At 38.9% G+C, this 15,600-nt stretch overlaps 1 protein-coding gene across 4 annotated transcripts in view; it reads right to left on the bottom strand.

The window, feature by feature from the left end:
* bmp4 (bone morphogenetic protein 4) overlaps nucleotides 1–15,600 on the bottom strand; it is a 296,450-nt gene that overhangs the window by 81,804 nt on the left and 199,046 nt on the right. For 2 of the 4 annotated variants that reach the window (XM_069916995.1, XM_069916997.1), the window contains 2 exons: nucleotides 12,843–12,900; nucleotides 3,080–3,143 (listed from right to left, as the gene is read on the bottom strand). In XM_069916995.1, the coding sequence (XP_069773096.1) occupies nucleotides 3,080–3,141 (62 nt within the window). In that variant the 5' untranslated portion in view covers nucleotides 3,142–3,143; nucleotides 12,843–12,900. Of the gene's footprint in view, nucleotides 1–3,079; nucleotides 3,144–12,842; nucleotides 12,901–15,600 lie in introns of those variants that run through there. The other 2 variants (XM_069916996.1, XM_069916998.1) reach the window with 2 other exon arrangements.

Genomic DNA, 15,600 nt, shown 5'->3' with positions numbered 1-15,600 from the left:
TCCGCTCGATCCTCAACATGCATTGGAGCGCTTACACCCCTAACGTCGAAGTACTCGAGATGGCAGAGGTCGACAGCATCGAGTCCACGCTGCTGAAGATCCAGCTGCGCTGGATGGGTCACGTCTCCAGAATGGAGGATCATCGCCTTCCCAAGATCGTGTTATATGGCGAGCTCTCCACTGGCCACCGTGACAGAGGTGCACCAAAGAAAAGGTACAAGGACTGCCTAAAGAAATCTCTTGGTGCCTGCCACATTGACCACCGCCAGTGGGCTGATAACGCCTCAAACCGTGCATCTTGGCGCCTCACAGTTTGGCGGGCAGCAACCTCCTTTGAAGAAGACCGCAGAGCCCACCTCACTGACAAAAGGCAAAGGAGGAAAAACCCAACACCCAACCCCAACCAACCAATTTTCCCTTGCAACCGCTGCAATCGTGTCTGCCTGTCCCGCATCGGACTTGTCAGCCACAAATGAGCCTGCAGCTGACGTGGACTTTTTACCCCCTCCATAAATCTTCGTCCGCGAAGCCAAGCCAAAGAAAGAAAGATATGCCTCTAATGGTAAATATACAGAGATTACATAAAAAAAGTGTGTATGTGAAGAAAATCCCAGATCATTACAATCTGTGCCCATTAGTCAAAAACAAACAAAAAAAAAATCACCAAAATCCCAGGTCAGTCCAGTCAAGTCATTCAGTCCCAAACACAGACCACAGAATTCACTCTCAAAGTTCAATGTCCAAAATCAGTTCTTCAACTGATAACAAAAGGACTCCAAATGAATGTTGGAGAGAAATGACTGATGTTTCTTGGCAGTAAACTTACAAATCCTTTGTAGGTTTCTTCACCATGGACTTTCCTTGGTTTTTTTGGGAATATTTTATTTAATTAAATTTCCATACATGCATTAAAATCCAAATCCAACCATCTTCAGCTGCCTCATACATCTCAAATCAATACTACTCTCCTCCTCTGATTGAGACACTCTGTCAATCCATCCCATTGCCACCATTCACAATTACAATCTGAATTAATCCTCTTCCTCAGTCCTCCTGACAAGGAGACCTTCCCTGTCAGCCAGGCTCTCTGCTCCTCACCTGGCCTCTGATCATGACCACCTAACTGAACTATCCAGAAAACACCCACTCCTAATTTGAAGCCCTTCCCAAACATACATACTCATTCCTGCCACAGCTTATTCCTCTGAGGCAATCCTTCCATATGAAAGGCCTCTAGTCTGCAACCGACTTCAATCCAACTTAAGGAAACCTTGAAATTAATATCTGCTCTTGGCAAACCTGTTCTTGATCTTCAAAACCTCACAAAAGGCACCCAGCTCCTCATTCTCTTCACTGAACTCATCGGCGGGACAAGAGCTTGTGTATCAGTCTTGGTTATTATGTATTTATTATTTTTCAATATAGGTTCAGAAAAAGAGGCAGCAGTTTGTCGAATATGGCATCAAGGAGGAGTCCTGATTGAACTGGATTCGATGGGAATTGTCAGGGGGGAGGGGTGCGGGAGGTTGGGCTGGGAAGCCCTCCACTGGTTGGAATCATACCTAGCACAGAAAATTGTGCTGGTTGAAGGCCAATCATCTCAATGACAAAACTGAGGGTAGTGTCCGAGCTCCAACCATCTTCAGCTGCCTCATTAATGACCTTCCTTTAATCAGGAGTAGAAGTATTCATGAATGATTGCACAATGTTCAGCACTGTTCGTGACTCCTCAAATAATGGTCCACATCTGAACTGAGCAAGATTTGGGCAACATCCAAGCTTGGGCTGATAGGTGACAAATAACATTTAGGCCACACAAGTGCCAAGTAATGACTATCTAATCAGATAAAATCCAAGCGATCATCCCTGACGTCCAAAGGGATCATCAATGCTGAAACCCTAACAATAACACTGGATAACAAATATTTTCCAAAAGGTTCACTTCCTGAACATTTTGGAGTGTATTTTATGGATTTTGGGCTGCAAATAACAAAAATTGCATTAAAAATTTCCTATCATATACCATTTTTTTAAAAAGATATTTTTTGCAATTTCCTGTCATATTTCAAGCATATAAAACCATGAAGTGCAACATGTCATTGAAAATTCATTTTCTGCATCCACACTTGGATTTCTTACCTGCTGTTTTTGGTGGACTCAGTGATTAACACGGTGAAAGGTTTCACCAGGACATTGTGTCCATGGAAATTGTCCAGTGACCAGAAATTGAACTGGAGTAGCAATATACACAATGTGATGGCAAGAGCAGATCAGAGGCTAAGAATCTTGTGACAAGTAATTCACATCCTAACTCCCCAATGCTATCCACCACCTGAAGTGTTCAAGTTAGGAGGGCAATGGAATACAATACCCTCAACTTGCATGGCTGTGTGCAGCTTCAACGACACTCAAGAAGCTTGAACCATACAGAACATAGCACCCTCTTGATAGGTAACCCATCCACAACTGTTCACTCCACCATTGGTACTATAGCAGTAGTGGCACCATCTACAGAATGCAAGGTGGCACCTCAAGATTTCCTGTGATAACACCTTCCAAACATAATACCAGCAAGAATGGCAAGGGCAGCATAAGCAAAGGAATACCACCACCTGAAAGTTGCCCTCCAAGCCAGACACATCCTGACAGGGAAATGTACATATCCCTGTCATTGTTGCTCAATCAAGATCCTGGAACTCCCTACCCTAAAGCATTGTGGTTACACCCACACCTCAAACTCAAGAAGGACGCTCTCTCTCCAATCTTTTACAAGGCCAACTATGGACAGACAATTAAATGCTGGCTTGAATTAAAAGACAATTTTAAATATAACTTTAAAAATTGAGATGGAGCAGGTCAATAGCATGGTATTAGTGGTCCACCATTGCTTGACAGGAATGAGCTCTTAACTGTCTGTAAACCTGTACCTACATTTTAATAATGTAGAAGATTTTTTTAACCAGCCTGTACTGCAAACAGAATAGCAAGACAGTCAACTACTGTCAAATGTAAGTAGTTTTCTTGAATCAACATTTTTTCTTATCTTATTGAAGCAGTTGGTAACTATATATTGGCTCACTGTTTCCACATGATTGAAGTTGTATCAGCCCACTTGATCATCTTTCTGGCTGTAAATTGCATGCCTGAAATGATAGAAAATAACAAAGGTACAAGTATGTGCCAGGTTTTCATTAGGTTATCTTACATAATTGTTTCATTGTCTTTAAGCTGCATGAGGGAGCATATCAAAGGCATCAAATTTACCTCTAGGCATTAACTTTTGAAAGATTCACATTAGCTGTCAGTGGCACCATGCCAGTAATTTGACATGTAAAAACACACTGAGGCTGCTTACGTGGGGCAGGATTAAGGCCCAAGTATCTGTCAAACAACACTCTGACATTTCCTTTGTACTCTATTGGAATTTCCTCAGAATTAACGGTTGTTAAAGAGATATCATCAGCTCTAATTTATAAAGTAGTAGGTAGACTACATTCAGACTACCTGTGGCACAGTACCAGATGTCATATTGTCTACAAATATGATTTAGCATTTCCGAATAATAAATGTTGCCTTGTATATGCCAGTTTCTTTTGGTATCATTATTAGCTATATTAACTTTTAAAAGTTTTTAATATAAGCTATCATGTTAAAGTTTAAAATGACAAGCAACATATTTTATGTTAAAACCTTCATTACAACACTAATAATATCAAATTGCCAATAACAATAATAAAGCAAGATTAGCGCTCTTCCAACAGGATAATTTAAGAATTACCTGCACTATAATATTTCTCATTCTATTAGCTCTCGTTTGTAACACATCGTTGTCCCCACTTTCCTGCTTCCACAAGTCAGCAAGCAGCCTTTTTTTAAGACTGATGCAAATCCCACACTTCTGCTCTTCCCACATTTTCAATTGTGTTCATAGTAAAATGAACTTTTCACTTTGTTTCTGAAGAAGTTCACAAGGATAGTTTTTAGAACGTGTATCAAGCACAACCAGATGACATATTCTCTTGTTTTTTCTCTCTCTCTGTTCTCTATCAGCCCAATGAGCATCGTGGGCAGTCACACATTATACGTGAAACCTCAAAGATATGACGCTCCAGGACACTGAGTAATAAATCCCATGGTGTAAGAGAGAACTGGCCCCAAAGATTTAATAAGTACTGATAAAAAATGGTTTAGTGATGAGTAATGGACCCAGTGCTTTAACAAGGAGTGCTTGTCCCAGTGGTCTAATGAGGAGACACGGCCCTAACAATTTAATGAACAGAGATGGCTCAGAAGTTCAACTCAGAGAGCTGGCACTACATTTTCAATGTTCATTTACTTCCCTGAATTGTTAAGCCACACTGTTCCAACATACATTTATTAAAAGACTATGTCTAATCTTCTGCAAGGCATATGTTCAACAATTGGCACAATGTTTTTAAAAAAAAATACAGACTGCAGTCCAGTTTTGGCATTTACAACATCCGCATGTTGGTACTCGAAAGCAGTCTATAAGAAGTTGTTATCCACCAGCAGTTAACATTAAACTATCAGGGACAACAGTAAAATGTTATACAATACTTTGGGGAAGCAGCATGTGGTAATTCCAATCGTCTTGTAATACTTTTCCCCTGTTATAAAATGGGTTTTGGCTTTCTCCCAAACACCATACTATAATGAGGGCTTGCTATGTATGTCAAAGTATTAGAGAATTATCCATCCCTGTTTAGAATGATTGAACATTGGCATTTGGCATTTATCATTGGTGCTGCAACATATACTTCAGCAGTTAGTTAAAGCATTGATGTGAAACACAATTATGAGAATAGTCTGAGAGTTCTACCCTGCCTGCCATTGTTAATTCCACTCTGAATTTTGCCCCTCACTACTTTGAACAGAAGTCTTCAAATCAGAAACTGTTTATGCAAGGTTCAGCTTTCCCAAATTTTTCCCTCAATTTATATTTTTCCCCAAACAAAAGATTGTTAAAAGGGAAACCACCAGTTATTTTATGATCATGCCCTTCAGCTTATAGTCATTTCTGTGAAAGCTTCATGTTAAATACTTCAGTTTTATTTCTTTAACAGATGTAATTGTGCAGGATTTCTTACAAGGGCTATATAGTCCCCTTGTGTACAAGTGTAAATATTGACTTCCGTATGTTTTTGTATCACACAATATTTTCCTGGAAAATTGGCCTTTTATAAGTTGTTTAAACAGGGTCTGCCACTGCTGGCTGAATCAGAATGGCTGTTGCATTCATTGGTCTACAGAGAATCTGTTCTTTTTCCATTGATGTGTCAGCTAGATCGTTCTGCACTATCAATATTCATCGAGGCTGATGTTAGGAGACATCTGTCCTTATAACAATGGAGTTCAACCGATATTTTATCTGATTAATTGATGGCTATTCTGCTTTAAAGTCTTTTATGGTCATAAAAACTTGGCCTCAGTCCAGTTATGGCCTAGAAACTCAGTTCGGCCTGAAAATGGAAGAAAGGAAAACACGTCACATGCCTGAATGGGGAGCAGGCAACATTGTGCTGCTTGATTATTTTTAAATTAGGCAACCAGCTCAACTCATGTCGTTGATTGCCTTCACAGCTGCTAAGATCAATGAAGAACAGATCACAGTCCCTGAGTGCCATGAAACCACCAAGTCATGATTTTAATGCTGAAAGAAGTTCAATGGCTTCAATGTGAAGAATAAAGCTTTCTTAATCTCTGCTATTTCTATAATTTACAGCTTTGCAAATCAAAAGGCTCAATTCTTTCACCCATCCCTGTACGCTCCTAATTTTACTTGATTTACTCTTTCAAAAGAAATGCAGTACTTAAATAAAACATGGGGCAATACAGTTACCATAGTGGATAGCACAATGCTATTACGGTGCCAGTGACTCTGGTTCAAATCCGGTGCTGCCTTCAAGGAGTTTGTATGTTCTGTTTTGGCGTGGGTTTTCTCTGGGCACTCTGATTGTCTCCCACCCTTCAAAAATGTATGGGGGATTATGCTAATTAGTGTTTTGGGGGGCACATGGACTCATGGCCTGGAAGGGCCTGTTAACATACTATACATCTAAATTTAAAACCTTCTTCCCATTGGATAACCCAGATGTGTGTCCATGAGACCAGCCCATGATCCATGAGCAATGTTACAGGGTAGTGAATTTCTGTGATTGGGATCTTAGTAGGTGCTTGATAACAGGCACTGGTTGAGTTCAAGATTCTGATCCCCATCTTAAAGCTCACATTTGGAGACAACCCAAGTCACAAGTGACCACAAAAATGATGATAAAAGTGTAAAAATTTATTAAATAACCTTGATGCTTCTGCAGACAAATAGACTGTTTTACATTAGTACAATGCAAAGGAACGATGTAGGTCAGAGCTTTATTAGAGCTTTGATCCAACTGAAGGCACTGCAGATATGCCAGAAATGAACATTTCAAAATCAGAAATGTTCAGTCATGGTCAGAAAATGTATGAGCAGCAAGTGCTCAATCTATAGACATCCAGTCCTAATGAGTAAGGATCATCTGTGGAAGCATAACTGGGAAAAGCAAATCAGTTTCCATCAGTTCTCGCAAGCATTTCTTCCCTCAGACAACAGACTCGCCAAGGCAAATAGCGCCTTTGGAAGACTACACAAAAGAGTCTGGAAAAACAACCAACTGAAAAACCTCACAAAGATAAGCGTATACAGAGCCGTTGTCATACCCACACTCCTGTTCGGCTCCGAATCATGGGTCCTCTACCGGCACCACCTACGGCTCCTAGAACGCTTCCACCAGCGTTGTCTCCGCTCCATCCTCAACATCCATTGGAGCGCTTACACCCCTAACGTCGAAGTACTCGAGATGGCAGAGGTCGACAGCATCGAGTCCACGCTGCTGAAGATCCAGCTGCGCTGGATGGGTCACGTCTCCAGAATGGAGGACCATCGCCTTCCCAAGATCGTATTATATAGCGAGCTCTCCACTGGCCACCGTGACAGAGGTGCACCAAAGAAAAGGTACAAGGACTGCCTAAAGAAATCTCTTGGTGCCTGCCACATTGACCACCGCCAGTGGGCTGATAACGCCTCAAACCGTGCATCTTGGTGCCTCACAGTTTGGCGGGCAGCAACCTCCTTTGAAGAAGACCGCAGAGCCCACCTCACTGACAAAAGGCAAAGGAGGAAAAACCCAACACCCAACCCCAACCAACCAATTTTCCCTTGCAACCGCTGCAATCGTGTCTGCCTGTCCCGCATCGGACTTGTCAGCCACAAACGAGCCTGCAGCTGACGTGGACTTTTTACCCCCTCCATAAATCTTCGTCCACGAAGCCAAGCCAAAGAAAAGAAGATAATTTCATGGAGCAGATGCTTTAAAAGTACAAACAGAATGCCGCGATATTTCAATGTTTTGAGACTTCTATATTAAAATAGTGTTGACCAAGTCTCATTAATAGATTTTTTTTTAAAGGATCAGCTTCTTATATTTGTTTGTATAGGCCATATCCGGCACATTTTTTTATTTTGTTAATTTCTGAGAGAGAAGTTGATAACTGTAACTCCAGACGTTCTTATTCTTTCTTGATTTGTTTAATTTCAATTGGTTTAATGAAGACACTTCCACAAAGTTGTACACTGCTTCTGATTTACTTCCACTGTCACTCCCTCCCTCAGTAGCTCAGATTTTTGGACTCTCAGTCACTCATAATGCCCCTCCCATACACGATTCTGTGTTCAACTCCAGTCCCATTCTTGGCCCTGCTTCATGTCTACGTCTTCCTCTATCCCCTGCACTCCTTCCAAAAAAGGCCACTGTTTCACAAACTATCCATCATTAAAAGCAAGGAAAATCTGCTCTGAGAGGGCTACACCAATCTCTTTAATACAAGTGGTAGAGCATCATTATGGTTTAGTAAACGATCCCTAAAGGCACAAAAATGCTGAAGGAACTCAGCAGGCCTCAGCATCCATAAGAGGTAAAGATATATTTCCAACATTTCAGGTCTGAGCCCTTCCTCAAGGTGCAAGTCAAAACAAGACACGTGACTATATAAAATCCTGGTGAAAGGGGAAGAATGGCAGGGGAGGTGTGTGGAGGTCAGCTTGAACTCAGTTTAGGGAAGAATAGCATTACAATGGGAATAAGCGTATTGACCACCTCAAAGGTATTGATGGGGTCTACATGGATGGTCAAGGACATTTTCATTGCTTGGATTTTATGTTTTTTTAAAAAAAAACTTCACATTTGGGGGAAGGAGCATAGACATAGAACATACAGCATGGTAACAGGCCCTTTTGCCCAATTACTATATAGTTCCAGTACATTTTTGAAGGGTGGGAGGAAACCAGAGGAAACCCCCACAGACACAAGGAGAATGGACTAACTCTATAGACAGCTCCAGATTCATCAAAGCAAATATAGCTTTTCTCTAAAAGGAACAAGATATATTGTGTTACATTTTGAATTACATGGGATCATAAACAACTATGGAGATGCACTTTTATACAAGCAAGGAAATAAACACTCCACCAGATCCATGATCATTGGGAGACACTGTTTCACAACTAAGTCCACATTCTCATACTATTTCTGGGCCAAGATGCCTCATATGGGTTAATTGTTCCGTGTAATAATATGATCAAATACACAGTAATCTAATTAGCAGGCATTCTCCATTAAAATCAACACAGTATTCGATACAAATCCAAAACATGGACTTTGAACTCCCAATGATTTTCCAGTCACAGAATGAATCACTTTATGGGCTCCATGGAGTTGAAAGGCCTTTTACACACTCAAACACATTCCAGAGTAAATCAAAATAGATTTAATATGGAAATGCCTTTCACAGTGAAAGCCTTCTTCTGTCAAGTCAGTCCAACATCAAATCTTTTTTTCCCCCCTTTTTAACCATACAAATGTAAACATAACAAAATGTTGTCTGATAAGGGATGCAGATTCTGTGCAACTTCTAAGATTTTATAGAAAAATTGATGCCAAAAATGGTGAGGCTTTAAATCTAAACTAATATAAAACAGAGTCTGTTTATATTTTTGATGTTGTAGTGTCAGATTGAGTGTAAATGGGGCTGTTCTGTGGTATGTCAGGCCCTGTTCCCACATTCAACTCTAACTTTTGCTGTAAATTTAATTCAGTTTTTGTACAAAACAGATTTGATAAGATGTGATGGGTATGAGGAAACGAGAGATCAGGTCTTACTTAGCACTATGTAGATGTTTGCACCTCCGAAAACTTATCTAAGTGATAGCTCTTATCGTTACTTCAGCCTTATGAGTGTGCTAGTTCCAGAGAATCAAGTGACTCTCAAAATATTATGTTGATGATAAGCAAACATCGGAAATTAGTTATCAATTCAGAAGTGACAGTTGTATTTAACTCAAGTTCTGCCAAATATTTCAAAGTTGCAATTGGAAAGCAGCTTTGTTTGCAACTGGGAATAAATAATTTAATTATCCCTCCAATGGAAACCAAACAGTGAACCCTTTGTACTTAACAAATTATCATTATCATGCTTGACCATGGTCATCAAAAAAAAAACCCAAAGCAAAGACTTTTGATTTCTTTAAATCTCATTTCTAGTTTTTAAACAATGATTGTGTGTAACAACTTACTATTTTATTCTCACCTATTTAATAGGACCTTGTGTGGACGATGGTGAACACTTGTCTAGTCAAGACTATTGTTGCTTGATTGCACAAGAACAACCCGATGAAACAGCATTCTCTGGCCCTCGGTGCAAATCACACAGACACACAACCAGACAGAACACACATACAGATAAACAATACAAATGTAGGACAAGCATTCATATGTACAATAAGTAAATGTTGTTTCATGAATATGAGAGTCTCAGATGGTTCGTGAGAGCAGTTCCTTCGGTCATTTAGTATTCTCACTGCCCACGGGAAGAAGCCGTTTCTCAGCCTGGTGGTGCTCCTGTACCTCTTTCCTGATGGAAGCAGCTGAAAGATGCTCTGTGCAGGGTGGAAGGGGTCTATACAGCAATGCAGGACTTTTCTAATCTTCAGTGCATTTAAAATTACAAAGCAACTTACTATTTAATTTTGCATTGTTCCCATTAGTAAATATTGTTGCTGTCATGGTATCACATCAAACCTTTTTTTCTGTCAAATTATAGCTTTGGGCTCTGCTTGATTGCCTTGTCATCTGTCAATATTAGTCACAGTTGCTATGCCAAAAGTTCTTTACAAATGCTCTAATATAGAACTACTTTACCTTCAAAAAAATGTTAGGACAGGTGTACACACAGCAAGTTACATTCACTCCCACACAATTAAATATAGCATACATTTTAAGTAATAATCCTTGTGTTACTGGAAACAAACACAAGCTCGTATGCTTACAGCAACACTGAGCCTACAGTTTCCAGACCACTACGCTGTAAAAGGTTGAAACAAAAGGCAATCTCCAGAAAAAGAAGTTTTGACATTTCCTGATGAGACACAGAGTAGCTTCATGTTTAGCATTCCATACACCCTTTGTTAAAAGTTCTATAGACCTTTCAAACTCCCACAAAATGATTTATAACTATCAGCAGAAATGCCTATGGCAGTTATACTTCAGGGAGAAACTTTAGGAGTATTGTGCTTTAGCACACCTGCAGATACAGTATACAGGAAGGTATTGGCCACAAAATGAAAGCTTCTTGGCATAAATATCCTTTCTCTACATCTTTTGAAATGGTTTAGTCTGTAATTGAAGTTGCAGAACGACACAAAAGAGACAATATCCTTAGTGTTGGCCCAGGCAACCTGTAAATATTAAAAATCAAATATATTTTTAGTCTTGTCATCACACACCAGTTTTGTTTTTTGTATTCAAGCAAATGATAAAAGTAGAATATGCTGCCAGGCATCCAAGTTAAATAGCATTTTAAAAAATTAACTGGATGTTCAGAGAACAAATATACATTTTATAAATCAAACACATCTGGGGTTACCCATTAATTCAAATGCAACATCACTGTTCAGACATTAATTCAAACACAACATCCACTATCAGACTCCTCAACGACAAACTCAGAGACTCATTTAAGGACTCTTACTTATGCACTTTAATGTGCAATACAGAGAAAAAAGAAAATCAGTTTGTTTACATTTGTTATCTATTTATAGTTCTTTTAATTGTTTACATGTTTATGGTGTGTACAGTTTATTTTTTACACTACCAATCAGTGATATTCTGCAGTGCCCACAGGAAAAGGAATCTCAGGGTTGTATGGGAATGCCATTTTAGTACTCGGACAATAAATCTGAAATCTGTGAGACACAGGGACTTCTTACAGGTCTCAGGGTTAATTAAAGGCAATTAACAACTGATAAACCAAAGCTGTTTCAAATAACTCTATCTCTATTTTGCTGCAGAAAACATAGGGCATTATTATAATTATTTAAACTCAAAAACAAGCAATATCAGATGAGTCCTTGCCAGATTTTTGTTAATTGCCAATGCAATTTCCCATACTTCTTCCCTTTAGGCAAAGAATGGGAAATTAATTTATTTTGCTAGGCAATTGAATTTATCTTTGTGATCTGGTCAATTTTCCTGTAAGAAAACTGAAACAAGATAATATGTACTTTTGGTAGACTTCAGATCTTGGGCATGCACTAACCAGCTCCCCAGTGTACAATGGAAGCAATGGTTAGAAGGAGTAATGAGGGGAGAGATTTTTGGCAGCAAGTGAAAGAAGAATACAATTTTCCTTTTCTGACAATGGGAAACCACTTCTACCAATTCTACTTCTGGATCATTAGGCCTTTAGTAGCTCTTCCTTCCTGTAGGCATCTCATTGAAACTTCATGATACCTCTACTTTATTCACCCCCTTTAAATATGTTGGAAAAATTTATGAAAACACAGCAGTAGCCCATTTTCTTCCTTTCTAATTGGCAAGATTGCAAGCCTAGATTTAAGTTAGCACATACAAAAAAAAATTGCATTTGCAGATTACCCTGTTCACAATTACTTCCTTTATTTGCTGCTCATATTATCAACACAAGGGTATTTGCCACAATTATATTTTGCTTTGGGGTTGATTACTGCATGTATCACTAAAGAGAATAAGCCATATATTTTTTTAAAATCATATCCTTTTTAAATCAACTTCAACTTCTTTTCCAGAAGAAAATAATATTTCTTGTTTTTCATGATGTGGAGTGACAAAACCAAGAGGTTTGTCCATAAGTAATTGGATATGTACACCTTTTGACTCACCAATACTCAAATAGTCGAGAATTTCCTGAAATTGATATCACTGTCTCTGCCATATTATTAGGCATTGCGCTTGATTGCCTGATGCCTCCAAGTGCTTGAGGACTATGAAAACCAAGTGAAAACCTGGCTTTGTATTCATGCCAGACTGTTGGTGAAATACCTTGCTTGCCAGATTTGATGTGCTCAAAGACCATTCCAAAACTGGAACAGATGTTTTTGGAAAAAACTGAATCAGAGTGAGGTAAAACTTTAAAGGTAAAACTTTACTTTAAAGGTAAAACTTTAAAGGTAAAACTTTACTTTAAAGGTAAAACTTTAAAGGTAAAACTTTACTTAAGAATCTGAATCTTTATACCAGTTTGATGCCCAGAAACAAAAGCCAACATTTTCCTCTGATAGTCTGCCCTTGATGGCCAAATTGATATTTCTTCGTTCTGAAAAGACATTTAAGTTCTGTTGCAGGGGACACTGATACAAGATGTACATTTGGTTGGTTATAACTGTACAGACAAGACTCTGGTCAATAATGCTTCAATTAAAATTTTGTAGGGTTTAAGTGATTGCAAATACCAAGAGGAATGATTTTACTTACTGTTGTGACAATATTTTTCATCCTTGGCTGAATACTTCTTGCACTGGGATAATTTCCACTGCAGGAAAATGTACAGTTGTATTTTGTTATTCTGCAATGCAATGTTTATTTGCTTAATGACAATTTGTTGCATGATATTTAAATCTGCTTGCTGGCATGTAGACCATTCTGAACCTGGGAAGGCATTTGGAGCAATTGCATCAAATTGTGCTCAATGAAATTAAACGATTTTGCCAGATCTAACAGTTTATTCTCCATGGCTCAGTCAGTCTAAATTGCAAACAACAATTATTAACAAATCAAATATCACCTCAGATCTTATTTAATAGCATTGAATGGCAGAGCAGGCTTGACGGGCAGGTTGGCCCAATCCTGCTCTTATTTCTTGCATTCCTATTCCTTACATTAAAACAAAATTGTAGATGCTGGAATCTGAAACAAAGACAGAAATGCTGGAAGAACTCAGCCAATCAAGCAGTATCTGTGGAAAGGGAAACCAGTTTATGTTTGTGTTTTGGGTCAGAGGAGGGGAGCATGGAGGGTTTATAGCTTTCAAAGCCAAGCTGGGAGGAGGAGGAGTGAGGTGTAAGACAAAATATCTTATAAGAATGGTCAAGATAAATCAGGAAACAGATTGGGTGGCATGGTTAGAGTAGCAGTTAGTGTAAATCTCGTGCTGTCTGTAAGGAGTTTGTATGTTCTCTGTGTTTTCTCCCTGGGGGTTTCAGTTTCCTCCAACCATTTGAAATGCACCAGGGTGGGGTGGGGGATGTAGGTTAATTGGATGTAATTGGGCAGTACAGGCTCATGGGCTGAAATGGCCTGTTACAGTACTGTTCGTCTACATTTCAATTGAAAAAGTTATTTTGTAAAAAAAAAATAGGGTGAGAAAGTGACAAACCCTATAAATGGGAAAATAATGAGGGAGTAGTTTTCCTGAAGTTGGAAAGGTTAATGTTTGTTCCAGAAGGTGGCAATGAGCCAGGATGAAGATCTTGTTCCATTAAGACTGTGAAGGAAGCAGCAGCCAAACAGGTCAGAAATAGGAGCGGGACTGATAATGTAAGTGGTATGCACCAGCAAGCTTGGGATCACCCCTGCTGACTGAATTCAAGTGCTCTGTAAAGCAATCACACAAACTGCATTTGGTTTCTCCAAAGGTACAGGAAACTACCTCAAAAATGCCAAATGCAGTTGACTAGATTGGAAGTGCAAGTAAGTCACTGCTTTGTATGTCCCTGAATAGTGGGAAGGAAAGAGGTAAATAGTTAAGTGTTGCATCACCTCCATTTGCAAGCGAAGGGAGTGATGGGCAAGGATGGAAGAGTGGACTGGATAGTCATGAAGTCAGTGGTACCTGAAATACACAGGAAGGAGAAGAGGGAAAGATATGATGGGTAGCAGAATCATTTTAGAGCTGGTGGAAATTGCAAAGGATCCTGAAATGATTGTAAAGTGGTTTAATTCTGAGTGGCGTCAATTATATTAGATTTTGCAGCTTGTCAATGTCAAGGTGTCTAAATGGATCATGTAGATATTTTCTGATATTTGGATATCTTGAAAATATCCTTCTCTTAATCATTTCACTTTGTACAGTTTTGTAAAGCAAACAAATGTCAATCTTATTGATATAATTCCACTGCAGAATCCATGGGGTAAAACCCGAAACAAAGAGTGTAGTGTCCAGGAAAGGATATTGCTTCATATTAATGTAAATCTAAGTAGCAGTCACACAATTATCATTGTGCCTACTTGTTTTTAAGTCATTTACATTTCTTAAATTTGCATTTCTCAATATTGCTCTCTCATTTTAGGGACAGTGAATGAAATTTATGGTCGGCTGAACAATAAGAAATTTATTGTGTGAATGTTCCTTTAAGAGAAGCCTGAACGGTTATTATTCACTAAAAACATGTTCTTATTTTACAGTAAAATTATTATCTATTAAATTGGAACACACGTTATTCACCAACAACAGCTAAAATCCAAAATTTGATGACCATTTTTTTTTCCCCTAAGTACTCAAGAAATTAACATTTGAAAAACTTCTTCAGAACTTTGATTTAAATTGAATTCTATTTCTTACTCTGAAATGCACAGGTCAATTCAACAACTTAACTGCTGGCTTCATATGGGTGGGCCCATGAGCAAAGCAAACCTTTGCCACATTAATTCATCCTCCAGTTTCTGTGAGTCTGACACTCCATTTGTTTGGAAATCAGAGTATTTTGGGTTAACGTGTTAGCTGGGAGCAAATGATAAGCCAAAGAAAACGGTTGAGGCAGATGCAACAGGCAAATGCTTCAGGAAAGAAAATGAGAATGTGGACATTGATTTCCAACTTGTATTTGTAAATTCAGCTGGGATTTTGTGGTTCTTGATCGTCTTAAGAAAATATGCTTTCTGGCTTATCTTGCACTTCTTGTTTTGGTATGGGAGGTTTTGAAGGTTTTCTGTCATGGTGGTCATGCAATGTACATTGTGGGCAATACCACAAATTTCCTGATGGGACATCCATTAATTCCATCAACAAACCAAGGCTGCAGCATGTACCATCTACAGAAATGCAATGCAATCATTTGTTGAGTCTTTTAAAATTGTTTCTCCCAAACCCAATGACCTCTACCATCTAACAGGATAAGAGTTTCCAGGTCACGAGAACACCATCACTGCCTTCATACTCCCTTGCAAATCACATGCCATTCTGACTCAGAAATGTATCACTTTAAAAAAAAATTTATACTGGATCAAAATCCTG

The sequence above is a fragment of the Narcine bancroftii genome, chromosome 2 (assembly GCF_036971445.1).
Source record: "Narcine bancroftii isolate sNarBan1 chromosome 2, sNarBan1.hap1, whole genome shotgun sequence".
Lineage (NCBI taxonomy): Eukaryota > Metazoa > Chordata > Chondrichthyes > Torpediniformes > Narcinidae > Narcine > Narcine bancroftii.
This window is presented reverse-complemented; position numbering and strand designations above follow the sequence as displayed.